Below are 27988 nucleotides of genomic sequence, written 5' to 3'. Positions count from 1 at the left end.
TGATACATTTGCTGTTTTACTGTTAATTTGACATATTGGAACCAAAGCATTCACAATACTTGATATACTTTGAAGAATCATATACTATAGTCTTAGACATAACCACAGAACAAGCAGAACAATTAAAACTACATAAGGCCTTAAAAACATATCCACAGTGTGTATTATTTCAATTCTCATTCATTACAAATTAGACTACATACCATTAGTTTAATTTTTATTTTACTTTCATTTATTCAGGCAAGATTCATTCAAGGAAAGGCAACTTAGTTTTTGTGTGTGAGCTTTATTTATTTATTTTTTACTCTACTTGTTAATATAAAATGTAAGACATGTTTTCTTATCCACTGTATTCAGGAGTGAACCAATGACATTCTCAAATAGTAACCCAAAAGAACAGGCCCTACTCTTAAAAACAGTGAAGGTGGAAAGGGACCAAACAGCCAGTCTGTCTGTAGTCTTGAAGAACAACTAATGGAGTTTCAAGTATTCATATAAGGAAGACTACTACAATTCTAATTAGTCAAAATTTAAAACAACATTGCATACAAAATCATTCTTGAAGCCCTAAATGTCTTTTAAATAACTGAACGAAAATCTTAAGTAGTTGTCTCACAGTACCAAACATAAATCAAAACTAGCTAAAATTCAGCGCCATCAGGACTTCTCATTTACACGATGAACAGCTGGTAAGTTAACAGATGGCATAAAAATTAAGACTTCATTTTTTTTTAAAGGATCATGTACTATAATAGGAGACTACAGAAAAGTCAATGTATTTTTACAGTAAAATAACCATTTAAGCCTCTATCTCTGTACAACAGAGTATAGGTCAGGTCAACTCTAGTTAACTTGGGTGTTTTCATACAGTTTTAATTTTTACAGTTTATTCTGAGTACTTGAATTACTTTAGATATACAGCTTTTTGAAAGAATATTACATTTGTATACCAGGATATTTAGTACATTTGAGATGTTTAAAAATATTTATAAACTTGCTTTTGATATGCAAAAGCATTTGGCAATACTTTTACAGCATTTGATTTTAAAGAATTAAAATTTCATACAGTACTCATCTTGATGTTTAAAAAAAATTCACAGAAAAAAATATAAATTATACAGCCTGACTGCATGATACTGCTATTTCCAGTTTCTAGTTCTGGTAATTAAAACCTTCATTAAGTCTGTTAACAAATCATTACCTGTACAGTTATGAAGGCAACATACATGATTTGTAAACAAAACCTTCAGGTTTTAAGTTATTTACCAAGGAGTGCAGTTCAGCAAGAAAAGAAAACCCAGTATGCAAATTTACAGAGTAGTTTACAAATTTACCAGTTCCTGTGACACAAACTGTTTTAACCTCTCAAGGTATTGTCCGTAAAGCTCCACATCATTGTGTCCTGCCCCTTCAACCCAAAGAGGCTCCACAGGTCTTTGGCAACGCTCAAATAATGCGAGGCCATGCGAAAAGTCAATGACTTCATCTTCAGTCCCATGAATTATTAATACTGGAGAGGTTATCTTAGAGATTTTGTCAATACTGGAGAGAAAAAGAGAAAGGAAGTAAAAAAAATCAATAAACTATATAAAAAGGAAAGCAAGTATCTTGTGTTAGAACATTACAAGCATACAGATCAGCATTAGGAATGGAAGCCACTTAGGGCTGAAGCAGGACCCAGCCAACCACCCTTTCTATGCACTCCCAGGGGTGGAAGAGTCATCTCTGCACACCTGTTCTGCTTGAGTCACTCAGGGCCACCCTTACCCGGAAACACCTTCCTACAGTGCTGACTTTTCCCTAGCTTTCAAGAAACAAACCAAGGATGACACCTGACTGCTCTAATTTCATTCCCTGTTATCAGTTACTAAAATTCAAGCACAATGTTTTTGGTTTTGTTCTGGTTTAAGGTTATAAACTAACAAAAAACAGGAAGACTATTAATGTAAAAAGGCTTGAAGCTAGAAAGCAGATGAATGTGTAAAACAACCAATTAAAACGGGAGGCAAAACCACAATGTAAAGTAAACAGGAGGCAAAGTGAAGAAGCAAGTTACAATGGAAATACCCCAGAGGGCCAAGGCATTGCCATGGAGATGGGGGGAGGGACTGAAACATGAAGGAATCCTTCAATGTCTGTTTAAATACAATAAGGTCCCTCTTTCCCAGACTTCTTAGAAAAGCTGAGGAACTTTCTTCCTTCAACTTTGAAAGGTCTGTAGATGCAGTACTCCAGCTTAGGGGAGAGGTACCACAGTCACACAACACATAAAAGGCTGGCTCTGTGGAGCTTGTTTGGCTTCTGAGGATGCTGGCTGGCAGGCTTCCTCATCCAAGGCAGAGTTCCACAGTTTTCTTTGCACAAGTGTACCAGAGAAGCTCTTTGGTTCTCCTCTCTTACATAAGAGTACATAGCCAAGAATGATCAGATACTGAAGAGAACACTTCAAATGTATGACAGAGACCAAAGCAAACAGAATTTTAGAGAGGCAACTTGAGAGAAGAAACTATGCAGTGGAAATCTTACAAACATGTTTTCTGCAACCCTTCCCCCTCCAATCTGGACACAGAGAAAAACAATTTAACTATCAAGTAAGATGGAATCTTATTACTCAGTGAAACTGCCAAGCAATCTCTGTACTCTCAAGGCTCCGTTTCCCAATAAAACAATGCAGAAATGTCCATCATAGAGGAATTAACAGTGTATTTTCTTTTTCAACTAGCTTATTTCTGGTAAGTATCTAGGTAGGCCAATCATGAAACAGACAGAAAAAGTGGGGTATGTGTCACCGACCAACTCTGTAACTCCCATCACTCAGCTAAACAGACTATGTTCAGTGGCCCAGGAGCCCCAGGAATTTCTATTCCGACCCTCACCAGCTCTGACACTAGCTCATTTACTTGCGAGCACCAGTTTCTTTTTGTTTGTGTTTTTAATTAAACACGGAATTTAGGGAAAGAACTCAGGTCCTCATGTTTGTAACATCTCTCTAGTCCAACACTGAATAAATACTGTTTTTTGAAATAACTTTTGCTCTTCTGCTAAAGAACCAAGTGATGACTTGGCTTCTGGCTTCCCATTCACAAAAATATCCTTTGTATTCCTGCCAACAGAGGAAAGAAGACCCAATGAAAAGTGCCAGCTTTCCAACTTCTTGCCTTTTCCCTGTCCTTGAGAAAAATAGGCCATTAACTTTTTTCCACAGATGAAGGCAGGTGGCAGCCACTGTTTGCCTTGGAAAGCAAGAAGCAGTCCTTTTCTCAAATCTATTCGATACTATGTAGTACAGCAGTACTTACTACAGCCTGGGGCTTAGTCAAGTTGTTCTTTGTGGAATCTTACCTGCTGCTGACTGTTAATTTACATTTGGAAATTCGTTCTCTTTCCAGCATTCATGCCGCTGCTTAAGATCTAAGGCCACCATTTCATTCTCAAACATTTAACCTTTTTTTATAAGTCATGTGTTAATACTCTCTTCAAGCTAGCTTTCCATAATTTCTATGCAATCAATACATGAAGCAGAAGCTCAGTGATATACCTTATTATAAGGTGCTTGGAATGGACTGCTTGTGAATATTGAACTTACTTTGGGAACGCATCAAAACAGTAGGTCTTCTTGGTATCAGGGAAAGCAACTCGCATTCCTGAGGTCAAAGGAGAATGAAGAATAACAGCAGCACTCTCATACCGAGCAGCAAGATCCACAGATGGTACCGTTCCTATGCTCTGGCCATAAATAATCACATTTTCAGGGCGGATGCCATATCTAAGAAATTCGCAAATTTGAAAGATATAGTTAGAAATATTCCATTATTCTAAAGATTTGCTACAGAATGTCTCATGAGACAATGCCAATTTATATTTAAAAATTTTAATTTCTTAGCCATCATTTTCAATGTTATAACAAGCTCTATACTCTGGATAAGTTCATGCTCAATTCTAATCTTTAGGGAAAGTAACTTCTAAGGTTTTTTAAAACTTCAATTTAATGAAAGAAAATTAAGTCATTTGTTGTATTTTAGTAATTTAAGGTTTGGAATATATTGTACCACTCATATTTCAATGGTCTAATGGTTAATATTTAGTGTTATTTAGTGTGAGATATAATTTTCTATCTAATAAACAGATGTTTTTGGTTTCTCTGTCCATCAAGAGCAGGTTGTGTGATTTTTCTAAACTGGCCATACTAATGAGATGCTGCATAAAGTTATAGTATGGAAAGAATACAGAACTTAAGACTTTTTTGTCAAGATCAACTTACAGTATTTCTTGAAATCTCCCTATGGTTATTCACAGAGATAGACCAGAACGTACAAACATAATCAAATGACCTAGAGTTCCAAATGGCATTGTTTAGTTAGGAATAGAATATGTGCGAAAACTCTTAAGAAAGTCAGTTTATTCCATTTGACAGCACTATAGATTTAAGTATGTGAACTCACTGACTCCATAAAAATTGGCTGGCTATCTAAGATGCTCCAGGAAGTGAGGTGTTACTTGTTTATAATGTAGTTGTTTCAACCATAAACTACTTCAGGTGTAGATGAGGTGCCACGGGAGCTGATGAATGAAGGGCGAAAGGTTACAGAGACTTTTTCTATGCTGCTCCACTTAGAAGGCAGAGTGGTCGTTTCTGGCAACTAGGAGTGATTTGGACAGCAGTGTCTAATCCTTTGGAGAGGTCAGGGGGATTTTTGAGAATCTGACCATTCACCAGGAGCTCTTCCTATGTCCGTTACTATTCAGGCAATGAGATACCTCTCCACAGCTTCTTCAATCTGTCCTCCACAGGTACAAAGGGTACCACCAGAGGTGGACCTACCTATTCCTGACTTGACATGCTACTTAAACCCAGAAAAGCTCCCAGTAGCCAAGAAGCTGGGAGGATGAGCATCTGCAACATCAGCACATCTTGAGACCATACCATACTATTGTCGTCAGCTGCCTAACAACACTGCATGCACATAGCAATTGTAGGTCTGGGGTTAAAGTCAGCAATATCAAAACTCAAGACGAGCAAGAATCAAGAGCTTCTAGTTAGGCAGTAACAATTTGAGAATAACGAGTTAAAAAGAACTTTAGAGATCACTCAATCTACTTAAGCTGCTTAATGATCAGATAGTCAAAACCACAGTAAATTGATAGTAAACCTGTACTTAGCGCAGATATACTGACTTTCATTAGTCTTTCCATGAAATCACACAGAGACTGAAGCTTGTGGGAGAAGATTGTATAGACGACCACACCCATTTTTGACCCTGCTGACCCACCCACCAGAAAGTCAGAATCTACTATTAGAGATTCTCAATTTTCTTAAAAGATCATATTGTATTAAAAAGTTCATACTGTATTTCCGTTTTCTTGGTTACTTAAATTATACTATATAAGAACAGAATAAAAAGTATTTTAACATACATGTATTGAACTACTTTAAGGATATACAAAAGATGTGTTAAACTTGCAAAATGACAGAAGAAATACAAGGCAGGCCTATTCTAATTTGAGGGTCAATTTCTAGAACTGGACAGGATCTTGGGTGCCATTCACCACAACCTCTTCATTAAATAGACAAAGAAACAGGCTTAGAAGCCTGTCAATTTCCCAAGACTACTTACACTACTAGCAATTCCACTGTATTTTCAGTTTGTGGTGCTTTGAAAAGGTATGGTCCCCAAAGACTCATGTATTTGAATGCTTGGCCCACAGGGAGTGCCACTATTAGGAGGTATAGCCTTGTTAGAGAAAGTGTGTCACTATGGAGGCAGGTTTTGAGGTCTCATATATGCTCAAGCCATGCCCACTGGTACAGTTGGCTTGCTCTTGCCTATAGATCAATATGTAGACCTCTCAGCTCCTTCTCCAGCACCATGCTTCTCTGCATGCTGCCTTCCATGATGATAATGGACTAAACCTCTGAAACTGTACGCCGGCCCCAATTAAATGCTGCTGTGGTCATGGTGTTTATTTACAGCAATAGAAACCCAACTAAGATACAGTTCAACATGACAGATAATACAAAAACTCTTTTAATACTTTTTAGTATGTGGAATTATTTAAGGGTTTAATTCAGTTCCTGTTCTTCACTAATACTGGAAATTAGATTTATTAAAAAGATTAAGCCAGACATAGTAGTGCATTCCTTTAATCCCAGCACTAAGGAGGCAGAGGAAGGCAATCTCTGTGAGTTTGAGTCCAATCTGATCTACACAGTGAGTTCCAGGACAGCCAGGGCTACACGGAGAAACCCTATCTTGAAAAACAAAAACAACAAAAAAAACCACAAACAAACAAAAACAGCATACATTCACATAGGCACTGACATCCACATATAAATCAGCTATTTTAAAGACTGCTTTGGCTATTATACAAAATTTCAAACTGTTAGTTTAATACTTTATATGTATAGTTAGTTTGTATATTTAGTGTGTATATATATATTAGTTTATATAGTTATGTATAGTTAATCTATATATACTGCAAATAGCCTCATATTGTAGTTCAAAGCACATATGTTAAAAATGCTTTCCATTCTGCTTAACTTAACCACTGTCGGGGTACAGTGATCCCCATAATGATTACCTTGTCCGAAGAGCCAGCCAGGCAGCTTCAACATCTGCATATAGGTTCTTCTCTGTTGGTTTTCCAGAACTAGCACCGTATCCAGAATAATCGTATGAGAATATATTACAGTTAATCCGGGACCCCAGACCTATGTAAAAGCTGCTCATCTGACCAAGATCAACAGCATTTCCATGTGAGAAGAGTAAGGTATATTTAGCACTGGGTGAACAACGCACAAACATACAAGCGATTCTATTGCCTTTACTGGTTCTCGTCATGAAACACTCAATAGCATCTTTTTCTCTGGAAGAGTATTGCCAGTCCGCTCTTTCTGACAGGTGTAAAGTCCAGCGGCTTCCACTTTCATCACACATCAGAGTGTATGTTGGGTCAGGTGGCAAAAATGCTAACTTTGAAGCAATTTTTCCTGGGCAAGGTGGACAACAGAAGAGGCAACATAGCTCGCTAAATGAAAGATTATTCATCTTCTGAAAAAGAAAAAGACAAGAAATATTTTAATAACTCAATGTGGACTCTGCACATGAGTAAGTATTATTGGTAGTCAATGTCTGTTAACTGTAATCAAGAACTCTCCCAAATATATTTGCTGACATTGTTCTAGAAATACTTTAAATTCTGGAGTGAGGCAAAACATTGCTGGAAATAGACAGACTTAAATACTGTACATTTCTAAAAGAAGTGATTATCCTACTTAACAAAAACATTTAAGTATTTCTCCAAACAAGATAGAAGGTGTGGTTAGGTTAGCTGGCAATTTCTAGTAACTTGACAAAAAATCTCAGAATCCCACTGGAAAGTCAATAAACAAGAGCATTTGGAGACACTATTGTTGGCAGTTTGTGTGACACGTGTATGTATTTATGTTTATATCTTCATACTCAAGAAAGAACCTTGTTGGTGTGGGAAGTCCTTCTGTCAATGTCTTGCTTTTATTGGTTAATGAATAAAGAATTTGCACTGGCTTGCACAGGGCAGAATAGAAGTAAAACTAAACTGAATGCTGGGAGAATGAAGGCGGAGTCAGGAGAAGCCATGGAGCTGCCAGAGGAGAAAGACACAAGCTGTCACCTGGAACCTTGCCAGTAAGCCACACCTTGTGTATCAGTTTGAGAAAAGAGATGTGTACAAGTGAGCCAGGGTAAGACACTAGGCCCTGTTATATTCACTTAGAAACAGGGTTTTGAGTCCTTGAAGTAGCTCAACTAAGTGGTACAATCCTTTCACATCACAAACCTATTATTTTAGTTTATAATTTATGGTTCACATAAAATTCAAGGGAATTCAAATTACAATGACAAATAAACACAGAGAAAAAAAGAAAACTTTAATGCAGATATTATTAAAATGGAGAATGAAAGAGAAACAGCTATACATTAAAATTTTCATCATTAGCTATCAGGGAAGTGAAAATTAAAATTACTCTGAGATTACACTTCAACCTAGTCAGAATGGTTATCATCAAGAAAACAAGCAACAGCAGATGTTGGTTAGAAGGTAGGGAAAGGGAAATACACAAAATGTAAATTGGTCTAGCCCCTATGGACATACTTGCGAAGGTTTTCCAGAAAGTTAAAAACAAATATAATCAATTTATTCCTCTCCTGGACATCTACCTAATGGATTCAAATCCTCTTTGCACATCCATGCTCACTGCCACTCTATTTACAATAACTAGGGAAGGAAACTATTCTTTACGTCTGTCGGCTCATGAATGGGTAATGAAAATGTGGTACATACACACAATGGAATTCTAATCATCTCTAAAGAAAAATGAAATTATAAAATTTTCAGGAATTGGGATACAACTGGAGGACATCATATTAAGCGAAACAAATGAGGTTTGGCAAGACAAACGTCACACATTTCCTCTCATATAGCTCAAAGCTTTGAGGTTTTTATTTGTATGCTTAATATGGATTATCTGTAGAGGTCAAGAAGCTAGAAAGGGCCTATTGTGGGTAAGACGAAGCCTTAATGGGCAAGGGGACAGAATGCATATATTATGCATGTATGTGTGTGTGTTGATATTAGGGGCTAAAAGTTTAAGCAGAAGTAGTAGTGAAGGGACAGGGTGGAGGAAAGGTTACCCAAAACTAAAGATGCATGAAATTGTTCTCTGGAAATGCATTACCTTACTTGTAAGCTAATTTAAAAAATACAATTAAAATGAGTTTGAACAAAGGAACCCTGCATGTTGGACAATACTCCCTGCAGAAAGCATGGTTGTTAATAAATGAAAATCTCAGTGCCAGGCATGGGATAACTTCATATGAGCTATTGGTTGTTGTAGGACACAAAGAAATCAAGTATAACTGGCCTGAAAACTTCCTTCTTGCTACTGCTCATAAATTAGTGCTGCTCTGGATTTTGGCCAGAAGTCACTTCTGTAGTTAATACACAGATTCATAATGGCCAAAGTGCTAATACATGACTGTTGAGTGTTAGGTGAACAAAAAATAAGGAACTAAGAAGTGCTTATGCCATTAACATAAACTTATATATGTCTATGCTTAAGATACAATTTAAAAAGAGAGAAAATGAGCAAACCATAAAGTGCATGCAAGCCAGGAGTACTACTCCATCAGTTCCTGCTTCTAGGCTCTTGCCCTGACTTCCCTGGATGATGGACTAAAAGCTGTAAAATCAAATAAATCTTGCAAATTGCTTATGGTCGTGGTGTTTATACAGCAAGAGAAATCTTAACTAAGACAATCTAACATTGAGGTGACCTTGTCTTTTCAAGACACTTCCAATTTCCTCCTCCCTGGCAGACTGTCCTGTTTTCTATACCATCCTTATTTCCCTTTCTAGAGGCACACACTCTGATGTACACATCCTTAGATATCTTAAAATAGACCTGAGTTCAAGGCTATTATATAGACAGTGCCTAGTCTATAGACAGTGCCTAGTCTATAGACAGTGAGACCCCAACTCAAATAAAATATAGTCTAACAATGCAGCCCAGGTTAGCCTACCTTAACCCATGCTACGCCTGCCTACCATTAGTTTTGATGCTTAATATTCTATTCGGATGCATAAGGAGTAAGCGCTCTACCAGCAAGCTAAACCAGAACACATGGACATTTTGGTTATAAAAATTAATGCCTGAGCTGGGGAGTTGGCTCAGTAAAGCACTTGCCATGACCTTAATTCCTTCTAGAGCTAGAAGTCAACTAAAAATGTGGGTGTGATGGTGTGGCATGCCCTTGTAATCCCAGTGCTGGGGAGGAGGAGAGGAGGATTTTTGGGGTTTGCTGACCAGACCTGCCAGTGCCAAATCTGCATCCAGATGAGCATGCACCTCCTGTCATACCCACAAAAATACTAAAGTTTCATGACAGGAATGGGCAGATGAAGACACCAGAAAAAAAGTCTTTTTGAATCCACATACTCCAGTACTGGACAAATGGAATGGATGTTTGTTAACAAGAGGTAAACAATATCTGAAATTTAAACTAAGCTGCCGCAGTAAGGCGTGTTAACTGAAGTTCTATCACCCAAATGATCTGTTTCTACAAAAGCTTGGAAACTGCTTGTACATGTTTAGCAGAGCTTGGGGAGAAGTGACAGTGGCACAGAAACCAACTTTGAAGCTGATCCAGCTTCCAGCCCTTGAGCCCATCTCACGGCCTTATCTCAGGACTCTACATTTTACTTTCTTTTGAACCTACTTGCTCTAGTTTAACATTCCTGGATTCTGCTCAGCTGCTTTCTATCTGTCCTGCTGTCTTTCTCCAAGACATTACCTTTAGTTTTGGGGCCTGAAATTTTAAATCAATCTCAGATCCATGCTCAAAGTATACAAAAACTACTCTGTCCTGATTTTACACGTAGACAAGAGAGTAAGTAACAGAAGGCACTAGACCCAGAGCCAGACACACTGTTTGTCTGGTTACATACACTAACTAGTTAGGTGAAAGGCTGGTCATCAGGGTAAAATCTCTGGATCCATTAGTACTGGTGTGCTTTGTAACTGAAAAAGGTATTTTCTTTTTTAATGATTAATGTTACAATTTCTACCTGGAAAAGAACTTCTTCTGAACACTGTAAGCTATGGGCAGGCTTATTCCTGAGCACTGGGAGGTTTTACAGAATTGGTGCTGACGCAAGAGTGAGAGTGAGACATCACTGTCCAAAAGCTACCATTAGTGAGAGTAAGTAGATAACCACATACATGTTACACAGGAAATCTAGCCTGGAGGCGTGGGAGAGGCTTGAGCAGCATGTATTTATGTTCCTCCCTTTACTATCTTTTGGTGAGTGCAGGGCTCTCTGTGTAGACATCAGTCCCATGATTACATCCTACTGCTTACAAGTTTGAACCTTTATCTACCCACAACTTCAACAGTATACTTAGGGGTTTCACAGGCTGCCATCAGGGAGGTATTCTTAGATCTGGACTTCAAGAAGTTATAACTTCAGTATAACTCACATGCCTAAGGCTCATGTCCCATCCAAATGAGTAAATGTATTGTACATCTCTCAGAAGTGAGCTATCATTCATTGAATCTTACTCTCAAGAGTCTGCATTCTTATAAAAACAAGTATGGAGAACCTCCATCCACTGATCTTTCTTTTCTTTCCCTTTTTTGGTCAATAGTCATGTCATACCCGGGAGATAAGTGTTTCATAACACTCCCTAGCTGTGGAAGAAGATTGTATCGATGTTCCACTTAAGGTTGAGCATTCAACAGTCACTTATTTTCATCACTTTGACCAGTATGAGTATGTGCAGGTACTGCTGATCATTGCAAAAAGAAAAATGTCATGCCAGGCTTAGTTAGTGGGATACACCTTTAAACCCAGGACTTAGGAGGCAGATATCTGCGAGTCTGAGGTCAGTACAGCCAGTCCTACATAGTGAGACCCTGTTTTTGAAAACAAACAAAAAAGCATCTCTGACAAAAGCTGCCGCTCCACTAACTAATCTATAGGCACAAAATAAATGTTTGGAAGACATTTAAATAGGTACAAAAATGTTCAATTACAAGAAAGAGAAGTAGTAGCTTGCCCCATAGGGCCACCTATGACCTCTCCAGCCATGAGCTTTACAGTACTAGATAGAATTTTAAGGTGAAACATACCTCAAATCAAAATAGAAAGGATTTGGCTACCCCACCACAGACTTGTCAGCACTGCACTAGTAGGCACATTTTGCATAGCCAGAATTGGTTCTATATTTAAATATGGCATTACTTCAAGATTTAAGTAGAGCAACAACATGTAGACTCATGTAATGTTAAATGGTACTGTAAATAACTTCACAACAAAATTTTAAGACTTAAATTTAAGACTTTGATTTATAGTCCCCCTTTAAAATAAGGCAAATAAGAACAAGCAGTGATTTTTATTTTTTTAAGAAATGACTACTAGTAAAGTTCTAAAAATTATTTAAGCTAGAGCTGACAGAGGCCAACAAAGTGTTCTAAACTGTTGGCCAAGTATGGCAACAAGGGTGGGGTGATTTGAATGAGATGTCCACCTTATCTTGAGGATTTAAAATGCTTGGTTCTCATTGATGGCACGATTTGGGGAGGTCTGGGGAGGTGTGATATGGTCAGAAGAAGTGTGCCACCTCAGGTAAGCATTGAGAGCTTAAAGACTTGACCCATTCTGAGTTTGCTCTTTCTGCTTTGTGCTTGTGATTCAAGATGTGAGCCCTCAGCATCCTGCTGCTATGCTCCCACTCCACCATCATGGGCTCTAACCCACTGGTACCTGTCAGCTCAAATAAATCTTGTTAAGTTGCATTAGTTATGTGATTTATCACAGCAATGAACAAGTAACTAATACAGAAGTAGGTACCAGGGAGTGGGTTACTGCTGTGACACTTCGGACAAGAAAAGTGGCTAAATGCTGTAAGAAGAGCCTAATGAGTCACCATAGTAGAAGCTCAGAAGACAGTAGTGCTAAGAGTTACCCAGACTGTGGAGGCCCAGCTCAAAAGCTGGGCAATGCTGGCGATTGGACTAAAGACATTCTGTGATAGTTTAGTAAAATATGTTGTTACTTTCTGCCCATGTCTTAAGAATTGCCCAGGGTTATAGACTAATATTTCAGGGAAATTTCTAGACAGCTTAATATTGACTAGCTGCATGGTTATTTTGAAGAAGAAACAAATACTGCCAATCTTAATGTTATAGCCAAGGCATGTGCTGGAAAAGAGGCTGTAATTGTTAAGGAGAATACAGCCATTAAGGAAAGATCTGATTTGCACTGGTATTATCTTTTCTACTCTTCTGTAGTTTCTGGTTTTGACAAAAAGATTAAAAGAGAAAAGAAGTAACAACTAAAAATATATGTAACAAATGAAAACCTTTTAGACAGTAAATGTGAATTTCTTCTCATAAGTCCTCTAAATCTGAACCTATACTTTTTTTTTTTTTTAAGACAGCTTAAAAGTAATGAACTCTGCTTTAAAAACACTTTGAGTGGGGCCTTTAGAATCTTTGAGTTCATGGCCAGTCTGGTCTACAGAACAGCTAGTGCTACACAGAGAAACCTTGTCTCGAAAGAAAAAAAAAAAAAACCCAACTTGATAGCTTCCCTCTATACTCCTAATAAAACTGAACTCTGTACAGGTTCTCAAAGGTGTTCTATAAATTGGACTTAGATCACCTCTTAACCCAACCTGACACTTTCACTTACTGTTGTAGTTTACAGGGTTCACATATGTTCTTATAGCTAAACATTGTGATTCCTGACATATATTTATCCATGGGCGTCACTAATATCTGTGTATCTATAATTTGTTTGTCATTTTTAATTATGTGTTTGTGTATGAGCATGTATATACAGAGGCCAGAGGCATCAAAATTCCCTGGACCTGAACGTAAAGACAGGTGTGAGACACCTGACACTGGTGCTCAGAACTAAACTCTGGTCTTCTGCAAGGGCATTATGTACTCTTAATGGCTGAGCCATCTCTCCAGTCCAGTGTCTAGGCCTTTTAGATTGTGTTTATTCCTGAAGTCAGTTACCATATTACAAAGACTACACATAGTATAAGTTGGGATAATGCCAAGTAGGTTTTCAGGAAGGAGGTTATTTTGTTGTTTTGAATCAGAGTTCTGTTATATACATATAATAGAATATATATATATATTATATACATATTTGTGGCTAAAATTTTTTTATGAAAACTGGTACCACTGGATTTTGTTTTTATCTACATTGTACTCTATGTATTTCTGAATGTTTAAAATTAGGGAGGCAACCAAGTGAACAGACCACTGAGGTGAGAATTACTATTAGGATAATGTGTTTATTGCTAAATAGACATATATTACCTGATTAAATCCATTAACTACAGCATATAAATACCAATTCTATATCAATTCATCAATTATAGTCCTAACACTACTAACTATATATTTTATCCCTCAAACTGTGCCATATGTTCCTGCATAAGGTTGCAAAGTCCTTAAAAAGTTTCATTTGAGGTGCTGGAGAGATGGCTTAATAGTTAAAGAGCTTGTACTGTTCTTGCAGAAAACCTGAGTTGAGTTCGCAGCACTTAGGTCAGGTGGCTTCCAGCTGTTTTTGACTCTAGTTTCATGGCATTCAATGTCTCTGACTTCCACGGGCACCTGCATTCACATGTACACACTCACAGATACTAGCACATAAAAACACAATTTAAAATACAATAAAACTTATCAAGAGAGTGTCATGTGGATGAGGGACTGGAGAGATGGCTCAATGGTTTAACAGCACATAAGGCACTTAAAAGAGGACCTGAGTTCTAGTCCCAGAATTCTCATTGGATGGTTCACAACTGCCTGTAACTCCAGCTCCAGGGAGAACTGACATGTCTGGCTGGCCTACATGGGCACCTGACACTCACACGCACATATTCCCTTCACATTTACACAGAACTTATAAAGATAATAAAAAAATAAATCTTTAAATAAACAATGTGCTATTTATGGGGAGAAGACAATAAGATGGCTAAGTGGGTAAAGGGTTTGCTGTACAAGCTTGATGACCAGAGTTCAATGCCTGCAACTTATATAAAGGTGGAAGGAAGAGAATCATCTCCACAAAGATGTCACCTGATCTCAATAAGCATGCTATGGTACCCCTCTCCTCAACATCAAACATATACACCTAAAAATAATAATAAAAATGTCATTTGGATGGTGGGGAAAAGTCAAGATTAAGGGTTCTAAGTGTGCCTGTAACTCAGCACTTGGAAAACAGAAACATGTGGATCTTGAGTTCCAGGTCATCTTGGGAGATATATATATATATATATCCAGACAAATCCTTTCCTTCCAAGACAGGACATGCTTCCAGCTAATCAGGCGTGTGTGTGTGTGTGTGTGTGTGTGTGTGTGTTGCCATTTTGGTCAGCTTGGTCCTTGAAGAGATAATTTAAAGCTCCGAGTTGGCAAAAATTACACATTCCTCTATGTTTAAGAGTTTTTGAGATGATGTAATAACTTTGAAATGTGTGTTAACAGGCAAGATTGATCTCGCTGAAGTATTCATTTTTAAATAGCTGGGGGCACTTGAAAAAAAAAGAGCAATTTGTTCATGCAACCCTAGGGATAGATAGCACACGTCCCTTAGTTGATGCATTATTAGCTGATGCCCCGAATATCATGACAGCTGTAAATTTAACTTTAGAAGTGTCTTTCCTTGTCATTTACTCGTTGGTCAGTTTTAGCTACTAGAAACCTCAACCAGAGTAGCATAACTAAAAAAATGACTGTTGCCAAGAATCCAAGTTCTCCTCAAAGATGGAATGAGAAGGAACAGTTAAGAGTTGTTATTTTTTTTTCCCGCAGTTTAAGAAAAAACACAATTAACAGAAGAGTCAGGTGTGGTGGCATACACCTTTAGTCCCATTTAATCCCAGCACTCAGGAGGCAGAGGTAGGCATAACTCTGAGTCCAGGCTACCCTATACACAGTGAGTTCTAGAACAGCCTCCTCCCCTCAATCAAAAAATAGAATCACAGCAATAGAACAGTTTTTATGAACACAATAAAATCTTCAGCCTTAATGTTTTTTAAAAAAAGATCATTTATTATATAGCGTTCTGCTTGCATGCCAGAAGAGGGGAGGATCTCATTATAGATGGTTGTGAGCCACCATATGGTTACTGGGAATTGAACCCGGGTCCTCTGGAAGAGCATTCAGTGCTCTTAATCTCTAAGCCATCTCTCTAGCCCTGTATTTTATTTAGAAACAGTAATGTACTATGCTTTTGCATACAGAATTGCTATTTCATAATAGCATTTCCTATTTCTGGGCAGTGGTGGTTTGAAGATAGTGCTAGTTTGTGGTAAAGCTTTCACCATTCTTTGGCAAAACAGAAACAGTTACAGATAAATTAGATATGTCACATAAATTTAATATGAATATAAATTATTTACTTATTTCAACACAGGCAGAGTCTTGCTAATGTAGCCTAGGCTGACCTCAAGCTCAGGATCTTCGACCTAAGCCTTTTCGGTGCTGGGATTATGGGCACAGTTACCAATATTAGCTATTTTTTAAAGGCAGTCAGGTTTAGAAATGGGGAGTGTATATCAATTTTAAGGCAAATACATTTTTATTTAATTGGATGCTTTCTATTCTGAAGTTGTTTCTCCTACTTTTATAATGTTAAATTTTGAGAAAATCAAAACATTTTATAAAAAATTAAACAATGCTAATAGGTGCTGTTTTTATTTCTTTGAAGTGATTTTACTAGACAAAACGTAAACAGCCTCATCTTTTTTTCAATTAAAATTATTTTAAATTACACTCATTTATGTGTTCACACAGTTGTGTATTTATGTGAATGTGCATGTGTCCCAGTATCCATATCGAGATTGGGACATGTGAGTTTTCAGAATGCAGATCCCGTGATCAGGTTTGACACTTTTAGCAAAGAAACTGGTCTTAAAAGATGGTGATGGTGCACACCTTTAATCCCAGCACTCAGGAGGGAGAGGCAGGTGGATTTTTGAGTTCGAGGCCAGCCTGGTCTATAAATCAAGTTCTAGGACAGCCAAAGCAACAAAACAAAACAAACAAAACAAAACAAAAAGAAAAAAGATGGTCCTAATACATCAGGTTTTAACCTGCGGCCTGGCCTCTGGAACTAGACACATACACATTCAAGTCATACCTTAGTGACCGTGTGTGTGTGTGTGTGTGTGTGTGTGTGTGTGTGTGTGAGAGAGAGAGAGAGAGAGAGAGAGAGAGAGAGAGAGAGAGAGAGAGAGAGAGAGAGAGAGAGAGACTTCAGGCAATCAACTTCTTGGTGCCTCAAGTTTTCTCAACTGTGAACTGCAACTTTGCTGGGAAGATTAAAGTCTAAATATCAGAAATTAATCAAACCATGACTGTCTTTTTTTCTCCTCAGGAAGTTTCACTCATAATGATCAGAGATCCCCACTAACCAGTCATAGAATCTGTACATCAATTTCTGCTGTCTGTCTTCTCCTGGTGTTTATTTCTTCTGTTTATAAACAAAGACTTTTTACACACAAAAATACAGGTGTGCCTAAAAAATATGATTTAATATTTCTTTTATTAACCTCTTACAGTACCAAAATACAATGAGTTTTTACTTAACTTTAACATATCATTTTGGAGTATGTAACTATTGTTCTTTCCTTCCTTCTTAAAGCTAATCTTCAGCCTCAATTTCTGAAGTCATTGCAAGTTTTTATTTTTCAGACAGATTGGTCTTGTCTTCTATCTTTACATTTCATTCAGACTCTCGATTCCCTTCCCCACAAAAGCTATACCCCAACCTGGCTAGCCTCAAACAATTCTGCTAGGGTTACAGGAATAAGTTCCATGCTTGGCTAAACTCAGGGCTCTGAACACTAAAAACCTATCTAATCTTAAGATTTTTCTAATATTTCCATTAAACGCTGCACTCTAAATTTCAATCTGTATTTAGCTCCTTGTACTTTCTGCCACATTAGGCCAACCCTTCTTTCCCTTGTATCCTCCATCAATCCTCAGCCATGTCTTAACTATTTTCCAGCAGGCATTATAAAAATACTGTGCAATTTCTACCACATATCTATCTAATCAATACTCTGCATTCTCACCAGGTGATGTCACTTTCCTATTTACATTTTTCAATAGGCCTGTAGGCCTTCATGAATAAGCCAAAATACTTTAGGATGCCCATAGGTCCCCCGCTACATCCTGGCCTCTACTCTTTTATTTTTCTACTCATTTATTCTCCCAATCATGCTGATCTTGGGAAACAGACACGCTTTTGCTTCTATGCATTTGCATATACTGTGCATAATCTACTGATAAAATCTTCCCTATCATTTCCCTCCAAATAAGAACTTTACTCTCCCCCACATCAAAGCTTATGTAAGGTTTATTTCTTTCTCAAGGGAAAATAAAAATCTCCCCTGAACTGTGCTATGCCCATGCTATGTGGTTTAGATCTTCTCTTCAGTTATAGCTTCACTTTGATTTTTGTATTTCCATTTTGTGAAACAAATATTTTTATGGTGCTTAATAGATAAAATGATGATGCTAATATCCTAGTGGTTTATTTTGAAATGCCCTTTAAAAACAAGAAGTTCTCACTAATACTACCTTCTTGCTCTAAACATTTAAGTAATAATAGACGTACTGAAGTCTCTTAAAAAGCTCTAAACAAAATGTAACTTTACTGTAAAATGGGTGAACAAAATGTAACCAGCTATTTGGGTATCTGAGAGAGGAAGAGTTAAGGCAAGCTTGAGATAAACAGCCAGAGGTCCCCCCCTCCCCAAATGTACACTGTATTATTTCAGATACAAACTATCAACTTTTTTTAAATACCTATGTGCACACACACGGTTATCTGTACACTGTATAAGTCATTAATCAGAAACAAAATCTAGGTCACGATCTGGGGACAGAATACTTTGGAGGTTATTACACAAACTGTGTCAAATTATCTGGTTTCAAAGCATACTGAAGGACACTCTAAACGCAGATGTCAAGTTTATTACAACTGACTGATAAACAGCCTTCCATTTTTTTTCGTTGTTCCTGGAGGCATATATTTTGTTTTGTCCTATAGCGATTGACTAGAACAAAAAAATGAGGCTGTCTCAATCCTTTAATTCTTTTTTTTTTTTGTTTTTCGAGACAGGGTTTCTCTGTGACTTTGGAGCCTGTCCTGGAACTAGCTCTTCTAGACCAGGCTGGTCTCGAACTCACAGAGATCCGCCTGCCTCTGCCTCCCGAGTGCTGGGATTAAAGGCGTGCGCCACCACCACCGGCTCAATCCTTTAATTCTTTATCCTGAACTACAGTAAATGAGTGTCATACTCATTTCCCCCCTAGTACTGGGAATTGTATCTAGGGCTCCGTCATAACCAGTCAAGACCTCTTTCTTTTTTTTCTTTCTTTTTTTTGTTTCCATATAGCTATTTATTTTATTTATTTATTTATTAAAGATTTCTGCCTCCTCCCTCCACCGCCTCTCATTTCCCTCCCCTCCCCCATGAAGTCCCCCTCCCCAGATCAAGACTCCCTCCCTCATCAGCCCAAAGAGCAATCAGGGTTCCCCGCCCTGTGGGAAGTCCAAGGACCACCCACCTCCATCCAGGTCTAGTAAGGTGAGCATCCAAACTGCCTAGGCTCCCACAAAGCCAGTACGTGCAGTAGGATCAAAAACCCATTGCCATTGTTCTTGAGTTCTCAGTAGTCCTCATTGTCCACTACGTTCAGCGAGTCCGGTTTTATCCCATGCTTTTTCAGACCCAGGCCAGCTGGCCTTGGTGAGTTCCCGATAGAACATCCCCATTGTCTCAGTGTGTGGGTGCACCCCTCGCGGTCCTGAGTTTCTTGTTCGTGCTCTCTCTCCTTCTGCTCCTGACTTGGACCTTGAGATTTCTGTCCGGTGCTCCAATGTGGGTCTCTGTCTCATTTCATCGCTTGATGAAGGTTAATATTCAGGAGGATGCCTATATGTTTTTCTTTGGGTTCTCCTTCTTATTTAGCTTCTCTAGGATCACTAATTATAGGCTCAATGTCCTTGGTTTATGGCTAGAAACCAAGTATGAGTGAGTACATCCCATGTTCCTCTTTTTGGGTCTGGCTTACCTCACTCAGGATAGTGTTTTCTATTTCTATCCATTTGTATGCAAACTTCAAGAAGTCATTGTTTTTTACTGCTGAGTAGTACTCTAATATGTATATATTCCATACTTTCTTCATCCATTCTTCCATTGAAGGGCATCTAGGTTGTTTCCAGGTTCTGGCTATTACAAACAATGCTGCTATAAACATAGTAGAGCATATACTTTTGTTGTATGATAAGGCCTCTCTTGGGTATATTCCCAAGAGTGGTATTGCTGGGTCCTGGGGTAGGTTGATCCCGAATTTCCTGAGAAACCGCCACACTGATTTCCAGAGTGGTTGCATAAGTTTGCATTCCCACCAGCAATGGATGAGTGTACCCCTTTCTCCACAACCTCTCCAGCAAAGGCTATCATTGATGTTTTTGATTTTAGCCATTCTGACAGATGTAAGATGGTATCTTAAAGTTGTCTTGATTTGCATTTCCCTGATCGCTAATAAAGTTGAGCATGACCTTAAGTGTGAAGACTTCTTTCAATGAGATACATCCCCATCTCTGTATTTTCTAATTCCTATCATTTCATGTGACTGTATATCCTCAAAATAAATCTGAAACTCCCCAACAAAGCCATACTAAAAAGAATTCTTTAGCCCTACATACAATATATTGCTACTCTATGATTATTTCTAATACTTCTCAAATATTTTGAGGAGCTCTATGAAAGAGAAATTGAAAATGAAATCATGACTAGAACATTAACTTCATGTTTTGATATTATTTCCAAAGGCTAAATCTAAATATTTATAGCTTATATAATTTTGCTTTTCTGTGAATTTTAGCAATATTGTAGAAAGCGGGGAATGGGGGAACGGGGCTAGAAAAATGACCCAATGTGATCCAAATTTGCTTTGCTTTTATGTCACTATGTGATCCAGCAGTATCTGAAGTTTTAAAGTGCAGGATGAAACAAACCTACTGCTTTCATCACAGATGTAAGGATTAGTGAGCTAGTGCCTGCAACTCAGTCTGAAGCTCTTATTCAAAAGACCGTATAAACACAAAACACTCTCAACAAATCTGTAAGAGGTAACTTCCAAATTCGCAAAAAGGTCTACAGGTTGTCTGTGATTGTAAGTAGATGAAATAGTCAGTACTGCACAGACTGGTTCTTCCCATCAATATTTCAGAAGGGTGAGATAAACTTTATCAAACCATGATGCAGATAATTACAAGCTGTGACATATACTATGAAAACAAAGTACAGTTCTCCACATGAGAATAAAGTGAGGGGTGGGTCCTTTTACTTATCTCTTAATCTTAATAACACTTTTCTTATATTGCCATACTTTTATAGACGAGGAAAACGAGACTGTTTTTAAGTTAATTAATTTTTCTAAGCTCACACAATTTCAAAGTGGGAGAGCCAGGCACACAGGCCTATTATCAAGACTCTTCTGCCCACTCTTACTGGATTTGGTAATAACCTGCACAGCTGATTCCTTCGCTGACGGCATGACTTGTCTCATTCTCCCCTGTTCAATGAAACCTAGCATGACCACCCTATTTAGTAGGTCAAATTGCTTCCTATACTCTCCTCGACTGTCTTCTACTTGTTCTGCAATGTCTATCACCTTCGAACATTATGAGACATTTTATCTGTTATATATATTAACAATGATCCTCTCCAAGATGCTAAGTTCTAGGAAAAAGTCAGGTAGCTTTATTTATTTTGCTCACGAGCCTCCCTCCACCACCAAAATCAATCCTACAACACTGAACAGTGCAGTGGACACACTCTCACTTTTCCTTTTAAGCTGCCCAGAATAATTTGTTTAAACTTTTTTTTTATAGTTCCCAAGGAAACAAAATAGGCCCCATATCTGAGCCAACTTACATTTAAATATTTTAATTTACTGTGACATTTTATTCTACTAGAGACTAAAATTGTTTTATTTAAAAAAAAAAAACCCTAACCAAAATTTTAAAAAAAGATGAAAAAAATGTAAAGCTGATTGTGATCAGGATCTGGATACTGATCAGTGACAAAAGTCCCTGCCATGTTCTATGCATCTAGAAGCTGAATGTCAGCCCAGATGGAACATAAGATTCCACGTACAGCTTGAGCATACCATGTGAAGTGAGGAAGACAGAAACATATTTGAAATATTTTTCTTAGATTTTTACTAGCTGAGCATTCCTAACTTGAAAGTCAGACATCCTAAAATGCTCCAAAAATCTGAAATTTTTGACCATTATGCCAATACTCAAGAAAGTTGGGCATTTCAGAGTTTAAATTTTCACATTAGGGATGTTCAACCTGTACTCTAAAGGAATGGTTGCAGATTCCAAGAATTTCTCCCTCTTAAAAAAATTCTGCAATGACAACAGTCATCTAATTTTATTATTCTTTAAAGTTTTATTATCCTTGTGTTGATGTGTACATGTTTGTGTCCACGCACATACGGTGCCTGTGGAAACCAGAAAAAGGTGTCAGATTCCCTGGAGCTGGAGTTACAGGTAGTTGTTAGCCACACAATGTAGGTGCTTGGACCCAAACTCATGTCGTATCTCCTGTCCAAGAGTTGCCAAATTTTAATTTTCGATATAGGGATACTAACTAAATACAATGATCATCACTATAATGTCAACAGAGAACATTAACACTAAAATAGTCAATTCATTAAAAAGGCAGATTCTTTCAATGAATACATTTAATTCATAAGGAGAATTCAGAAATTTACAGAAAAAAAAATTCACGTGACTTCCAGATCTTTTTTGTGATAAAAGTAATGTTGACAAAAGCAGCTAAAGGGAGAAAGTGAATTCTGGCTCACAGTTCAGTGTACAGTTCATCCATCCATTTATCATGGTGGGGAGTCCAAATGTCAAGAGCTTAAAGCAGCTGGTTACACTGCATTCATTCAGAGCAGAAAGCAGAGGTGAACACACAGGTGCTTAGTTCCCTCACTGTGACCCAAGGCCCTGCCCAGAGAATGGTCTCACTTGTGAGTGGGATGGGTGCTCCAGTATCAATTAACACAACCAAAACGCTCCCCACAGGCATGGCCGGAGTCTAGATTCTGATAAGCTGACAACACCAACCACCACAAGATCTAAGTGTGAAAACACGAAAGTATGATAAATTTGACATTAAAATAAATTCTCCATCAGACATGGAGCCAATCCCACCACTTGGTAGGCTAAATCAAAAGACTGCTACTGCTACTGCTCTGAGGTCAGCCCAGGATTCAGAGTAAGACGCTGCTTCAAAACATTAAATACATGAAATTATTAAATTAAAATTAGTAAAATAATATTCAAAATGAAAACCACTAGAAAGATGGAAGAAGGTATCTTTAAAGCCCTTTAAAACCCCAATCTGTTATGCAGAAAATAAAGTAAAATTGAGCAAACAGAAAAAGAATACATAAGGCCAACAAATAAATCAAACTATTGCCAAAAATACAAATAACTGGAGATGCGAATGAAAATGAAATCAAAGTACCATTTCATCCTCCAAAAACTAGTAAATCTAAAGTATTAATTAAGATGGAAAAACCCATCACATCCATTACTGGCACAAGCAACCACTATCCTGTGGTTTAGCAATCTATTACTAAGATTTATGCACGAGGGTAATCTTTCTTACTGATGGCCTTCAAGTATAATGAATTAGGCACCATTTACCCAAAAGCCAGGGAGAACCCAGGTACTTTCCCTGTATGAAGATAATTCTGTAGCGCTAGACTTTGAGAGAGGATCAGTAGTTGAAGGCTAGCAGAGGATACACAATGAGTCCCTGACTCTACATCTCTCCAATGAAACCAAATCCAAACAAACCAGAAAAAGATAATGCTGCTCCAAGTCCTGTGAGTTAATGGCTCTACTTCCAAGGTACTACCTGTATTTCTAAAAGTGTACTTACTATCTAGTTATATTGTTTTAACACAGATGATGAAATTAAATAATTTATCTTGTGTGGAAAGAGAAGACTTTATTTAGTTTTCCTCAAACTTTAAGGGGGGTATGGTGGTTTGAAAGTAAATGGCCCTCACGAGCTCAGCAGTAGTGGCACTACTGAGTGGTGGGCTTTGGAGTAGATATGGCCTTGTTGGAGGAAGTGTGTTATTGTGGAGGTGGGCTTTGAGGTCTCATATATGCTTCAGCCATGCCCAGTATCTCCGTTCACTTTCCGTTGCCTGTGTATCAAGATATAAATCTCTCAACTCTTTTTCCAGCACCATGTCTGCCTGCATGCCACCATGGCCCACCATGATAATGGTCTGAACCTCTGAACTGCAAGCACCCAATTAAATGTTTTCTTTTATAAGAGTCGCCATGGTCATGGTGTCTCTTCACAGCAACTGAAACCCTTGGGGCAGAGAGTTAAGTTTGTTATTTTATAAAAGTCACTTGTCTGCAACAGTGCTGCTTGTGGTATCTGAAGGCAACTCAGCAGAACAATCAGAATGGGCAGTGGAAGCAACTGTGCTGACAGCGATGCTACCAACTACTGGGGCAGAGTCCCTCAATCTAACAGTACTTCCTAGGCTTTAATGTGGACACTGCAATCCCATTAATCTTCTGCATCCGAGCCAGTGGAATAGGGCCTGAGGCACTGCAGACATAACAAACTCCTGGGGGGTTCTGATGCTGTCCATATGAGCAAAACTTGAGTGTAGCTGTTCTATTATTGACCCATGAAATACATTTCTTAAATTATTTTGGTATCTTACTAAGATCAGTTCTAAAAAACTTCAAGGAATTTTTTAATAAAAGAGGGTACAGGGTCAAGAACTAACAGCTGGAGATGTCTTGGATACACACTTGAATACATATATAGGAAGATAAGCTGGTAGTGGTGGTACTAGCCCCCAATCCCAGCACTGGGGAGACTGAGGATCTCAACTTGAAGGCCAACTTAAGGTCTCCCTGTCTTGGCTTAAAAGGACAGGGAGACTGTTTCAGAAAACAGTGCTGAGCTATTTCCTTGTGCAAATGCCAGAGTATACATAAAGACACCAAGGACATCACTAAACAAAATAATTTTGAAACTGCTGTTGTACACATAGTTGGCCATAGAACATTTATATGATAAAGCAGTGAAAACAAAGCAGAAATACTTGGAAAAATATGGATGAATTTTGGTCAAATCAAGAAAACAAGCTACAGGAAGATATAAACATCATGCTTAAAGAAACTTAAGATCATCAAAATTATGTGTACACACACACGTTCAGAGATCTAGATGCTGTTTATATGAACACTGACAGCAAGGAGACATGACAATTTAAGGTGAATGGTTGAAGTGGGAGAAGGATAATGGGACTTGGGAAGATTTATAAGATATAGGGAAAGGATCCTTTTGATTTGCTGTTATGTTTCTTCAACTAGATGAACGGCACGTGGATTTTCAGATTTTATGCCACCACACTGATACTGCTATATCGTCACTTTACAGAGTCTAAAGAAAAACTGCTGAGTACAGACATAGTATGGAAGACTGCTTCAACACACCAAGGACTGAGGAAAAGTCAAAAGATTGGGGTTCAAGTCTCAGTTCCTACTGTCTTACTTTAGGCAATTTAAGTAATTCATTTCTCTAGTCTTTACTAAATCTGTAAAAGCCAAAAAGCCATTTTCCCAACTCACAAGTCTGAGACAGACAAGGTAATGTAAATGAGAGATCCCTAACAGGGTAGGAAAAGGATATGTTATTTTGAGAATTACAAGAAAAATCAAAGTTAGTGTAGAAGTGAAATCTACTGGTAAATATACCAACGAAGTTCATAAACCCTAAATTCCCTTGCTAACACTTGTTAGAATACCAATACAAACACAAAAGTCTATCAATTAGTAACTCTTCTCTTCTAAACTGAGCAGGTGGATCATTTTTAAATTAAAAAGAAATTTAGATTTTTTTTTATGTGCATGGATGTTTTGTCTGCTTATATATGCACCAGGTCTGGTGTTCATGGAGATCAGAAGAGGGTGACACATTTCCTGAAACTGGAGTTAGCAATGGTTATGAGCCACCATGTGGGTCCTGGGAAGGGAACACAGGTCCTCTGCAGGAGCAACAAGTGCTCCACCTAAGCAGGTGGCACATTTTATTAGTTTTATATTACTAATGTAGACACTGATTCAGACTAGAACAGCATGCTTGGAGTTATAGACCAATCTGGTGACAGAACACGACACCAATGGCTTCATTCTACTGCATTTTTTTTTTTTTTTTTGGTTTTTCGAGACAGGGTTTCTCTGTGGTTTTGGAGCCTGTCCTGGAACTAGCTCTTGTAGACCAGGCTGGTCTCGAACTCACAGAGATCCGCCTGCCTCTGCCTCCCGAGTGCTGGGATTAAAGGCGTGCGCCACCACCGCCCGGCTGTCTACTGCATTTATTAAACTACTAAAATCATCATTTTGTCCTAGAACTTTGTGATGATTGTTATGTGTTGGGGATGGGGGAGACCCTGCTTTTTCAGTGGCCATTTCACTCACATACAAAACGGGTGATGGTGCTTAAAAAAAAAAATCAAGCCACATATCAACCAGGGTATTGTACACCAAGGGACAAATTTAAAGCTGCCTAGCTTGCTGAAAATCTATCTAATCCTATCTTTGCCAATTAACCGTAGTAATACTTGAGTAGAAGAAAAGAAAGGTCAAAGTATATGAGTGAGGGTGCTAGCTACTTCCTCCCAGGTCTGAAACAGTAATGAAGGCGCACAGAGATTTTATCCATTTTCAGCTTAAACACGATGGCCTTCACCATTTTCCTTTCGTAATGCCCCTTCTCCCAAAACAAATTTCGGTAGCACACATGGACACCAACAATAATGGTGATGTTCAAAATACTGCATTGGCTCCGTGTAAGTATATCACCCAACTGAATTCATGCGCCAATCTTACGGATATAAATTCTCTACAAAATAAATGTTCGTTTACCGAAAAATCCCCTCTAATATAAGCAAATGAATATCATCACAAAGAGCACCTGCTTCTACTCAAGACTTAATAGGTAGTTTCAAATGCTGGCCCAAGGTGTCCAAAATTCTTTTTATATACTGAAGGCTTGAAAAAAATGTCAATGAATTATCTTAGGGATCAAACACTACATACCGCACAAAGAATACCTTTCATAAGCTCCTAGGTAAAATTTAAAGGTCACCCTTTCCGTGCCCCGTTATTCTAATCTTTTCTTACCAAATCTGCTTCATTTTGCCTTAAAGCAGAGCATCAATGACAGAACTAAATGTTCTGCTTTTGACAGCAATCTCACCTCGATTCAAACTCTGAACGTTTTCGGGTTTTTTTTTTTTTGGTTTTGTTTTAAACAAGAAGCCGGGGTTAAATCCTCCGAACGTCCTCCACACACTACAATCTAATTGAACACAACTTTTTCCCCCCCGGCTCAATATTAAACAGAATTTCAAACAGGACTCCCTAACTTTCAATTCAAATCCAACCCCCGAGAGCTCTCATTCACGGATGATCGAAGTTCAAGCCATCGAAAGCAGCGCCCGCGACAGCCGGAGCGGGCTTCCCCGCTCAAGCTCCCGGAGGACTCCATCTAAAATCGAGACCGGCCGGACCCGGACACCGAGCCGAGAGCGAGGGCCCACGAGCGGCCCAGATCCAGGGCAGGGGAGCGGCGCCCGACCCCATCCTGCGGTCCTCCCGGAGGGAGAGGAGGCCCGGGACGCGCCGGTCTCCGCTCGGCAGTCCAGCTCCCCCGGAGCCTCCCGGCCTGTTCCTCCCTCCCCGCCCCGCGCAGAACGGCGACCCCCCCCCCCCTCCCCAGCAGCCCGGCCCCACGCACCTGCAGCTGGGCGGCCGCGGGCCGCCGACGCGCTGTCCTCCGCGGGGCGCCGCCCGCCGCCGACTCTGCGCGCGGCCCGGCCCGGCTCGGCGAGGACGCGAACGAGCGCTGCGGTGGCCGGGCGCGCTTCGTGTGACCCCCCCTTCCACGCGCGTTCGCGTTCTGCTGACTAACGGCCCCGGCGCGAGGGGCGGCCGCCGCCGGGGCTCTCCGGCCTGAGGTGTCGCGCGGCCGTGGTCGCCGTCCGCACCGCAGGGCCGGCCTTGGCTTGTCCGCAGCCCGCCTTCCTCGGTGCTTCCGAAGCCCGCCAGGCGGCGGAGCGCGCAGCCGCGGCGGGAGCGGGAGCGGGAGGGACGCGGGGGGCGAGCGGCGCGCGGCCCGGCTGGAGCTGGTCACTGACTGGAGGAGGAGGAGGAGGGCGCCGAAGCTGACCCGGGCTCCGGGCTGCAGGCGGGCAGGCTCCCCGGCCTCGCCCACCCTCCACCAATCACAAACCGCGCAGCCGAGTCGCTACGCTCCCGAGCCGCGGACAGGCTGGGA

General features: G+C 39.3%; 1 protein-coding gene across 1 annotated transcript; it reads right to left on the bottom strand.

Annotated features, from left to right (window-relative positions):
* Positions 1–27962, bottom strand: Abhd17b (abhydrolase domain containing 17B, depalmitoylase). The gene is made up of 4 exons (XM_075973671.1): positions 27449–27962; positions 6580–7049; positions 3587–3766; positions 1–1542 (listed from the first exon to the last, which is right to left on the bottom strand). The coding sequence occupies exons 2-4, from the start codon at positions 7044–7046 to the stop codon at positions 1323–1325; spliced, it is 867 nt and encodes a 288-aa protein (XP_075829786.1). The 5' UTR covers positions 7047–7049; positions 27449–27962; the 3' UTR covers positions 1–1322.
* Positions 27963–27988: the final 26 nt, after the last annotated feature.

This window comes from Microtus pennsylvanicus, chromosome 5 (assembly GCF_037038515.1).
Source record: "Microtus pennsylvanicus isolate mMicPen1 chromosome 5, mMicPen1.hap1, whole genome shotgun sequence".
NCBI classification, from domain to species: domain Eukaryota; kingdom Metazoa; phylum Chordata; class Mammalia; order Rodentia; family Cricetidae; genus Microtus; species Microtus pennsylvanicus.
This window is presented reverse-complemented; position numbering and strand designations above follow the sequence as displayed.

Bases quoted from the DNA above. Each gene is read 5' to 3' on its own strand.
- Abhd17b (XM_075973671.1), bottom strand. From the start codon at position 7,046: ATGAATAATCTTTCATTTAGCGAGCTATGTTGCCTCTTCTGTTGTCCA. The intron at 3,767-6,579 runs GTAATCATTATG...CGAATTTCTTAG, and splicing joins TGGCTGGCTCTTCGGACAAG to ATATGGCATCCGCCCTGAAA. The intron at 1,543-3,586 runs GTAAGTTCAATA...TTTTCTCTCCAG, and splicing joins TGTTTTGATGCGTTCCCAAA to TATTGACAAAATCTCTAAGA.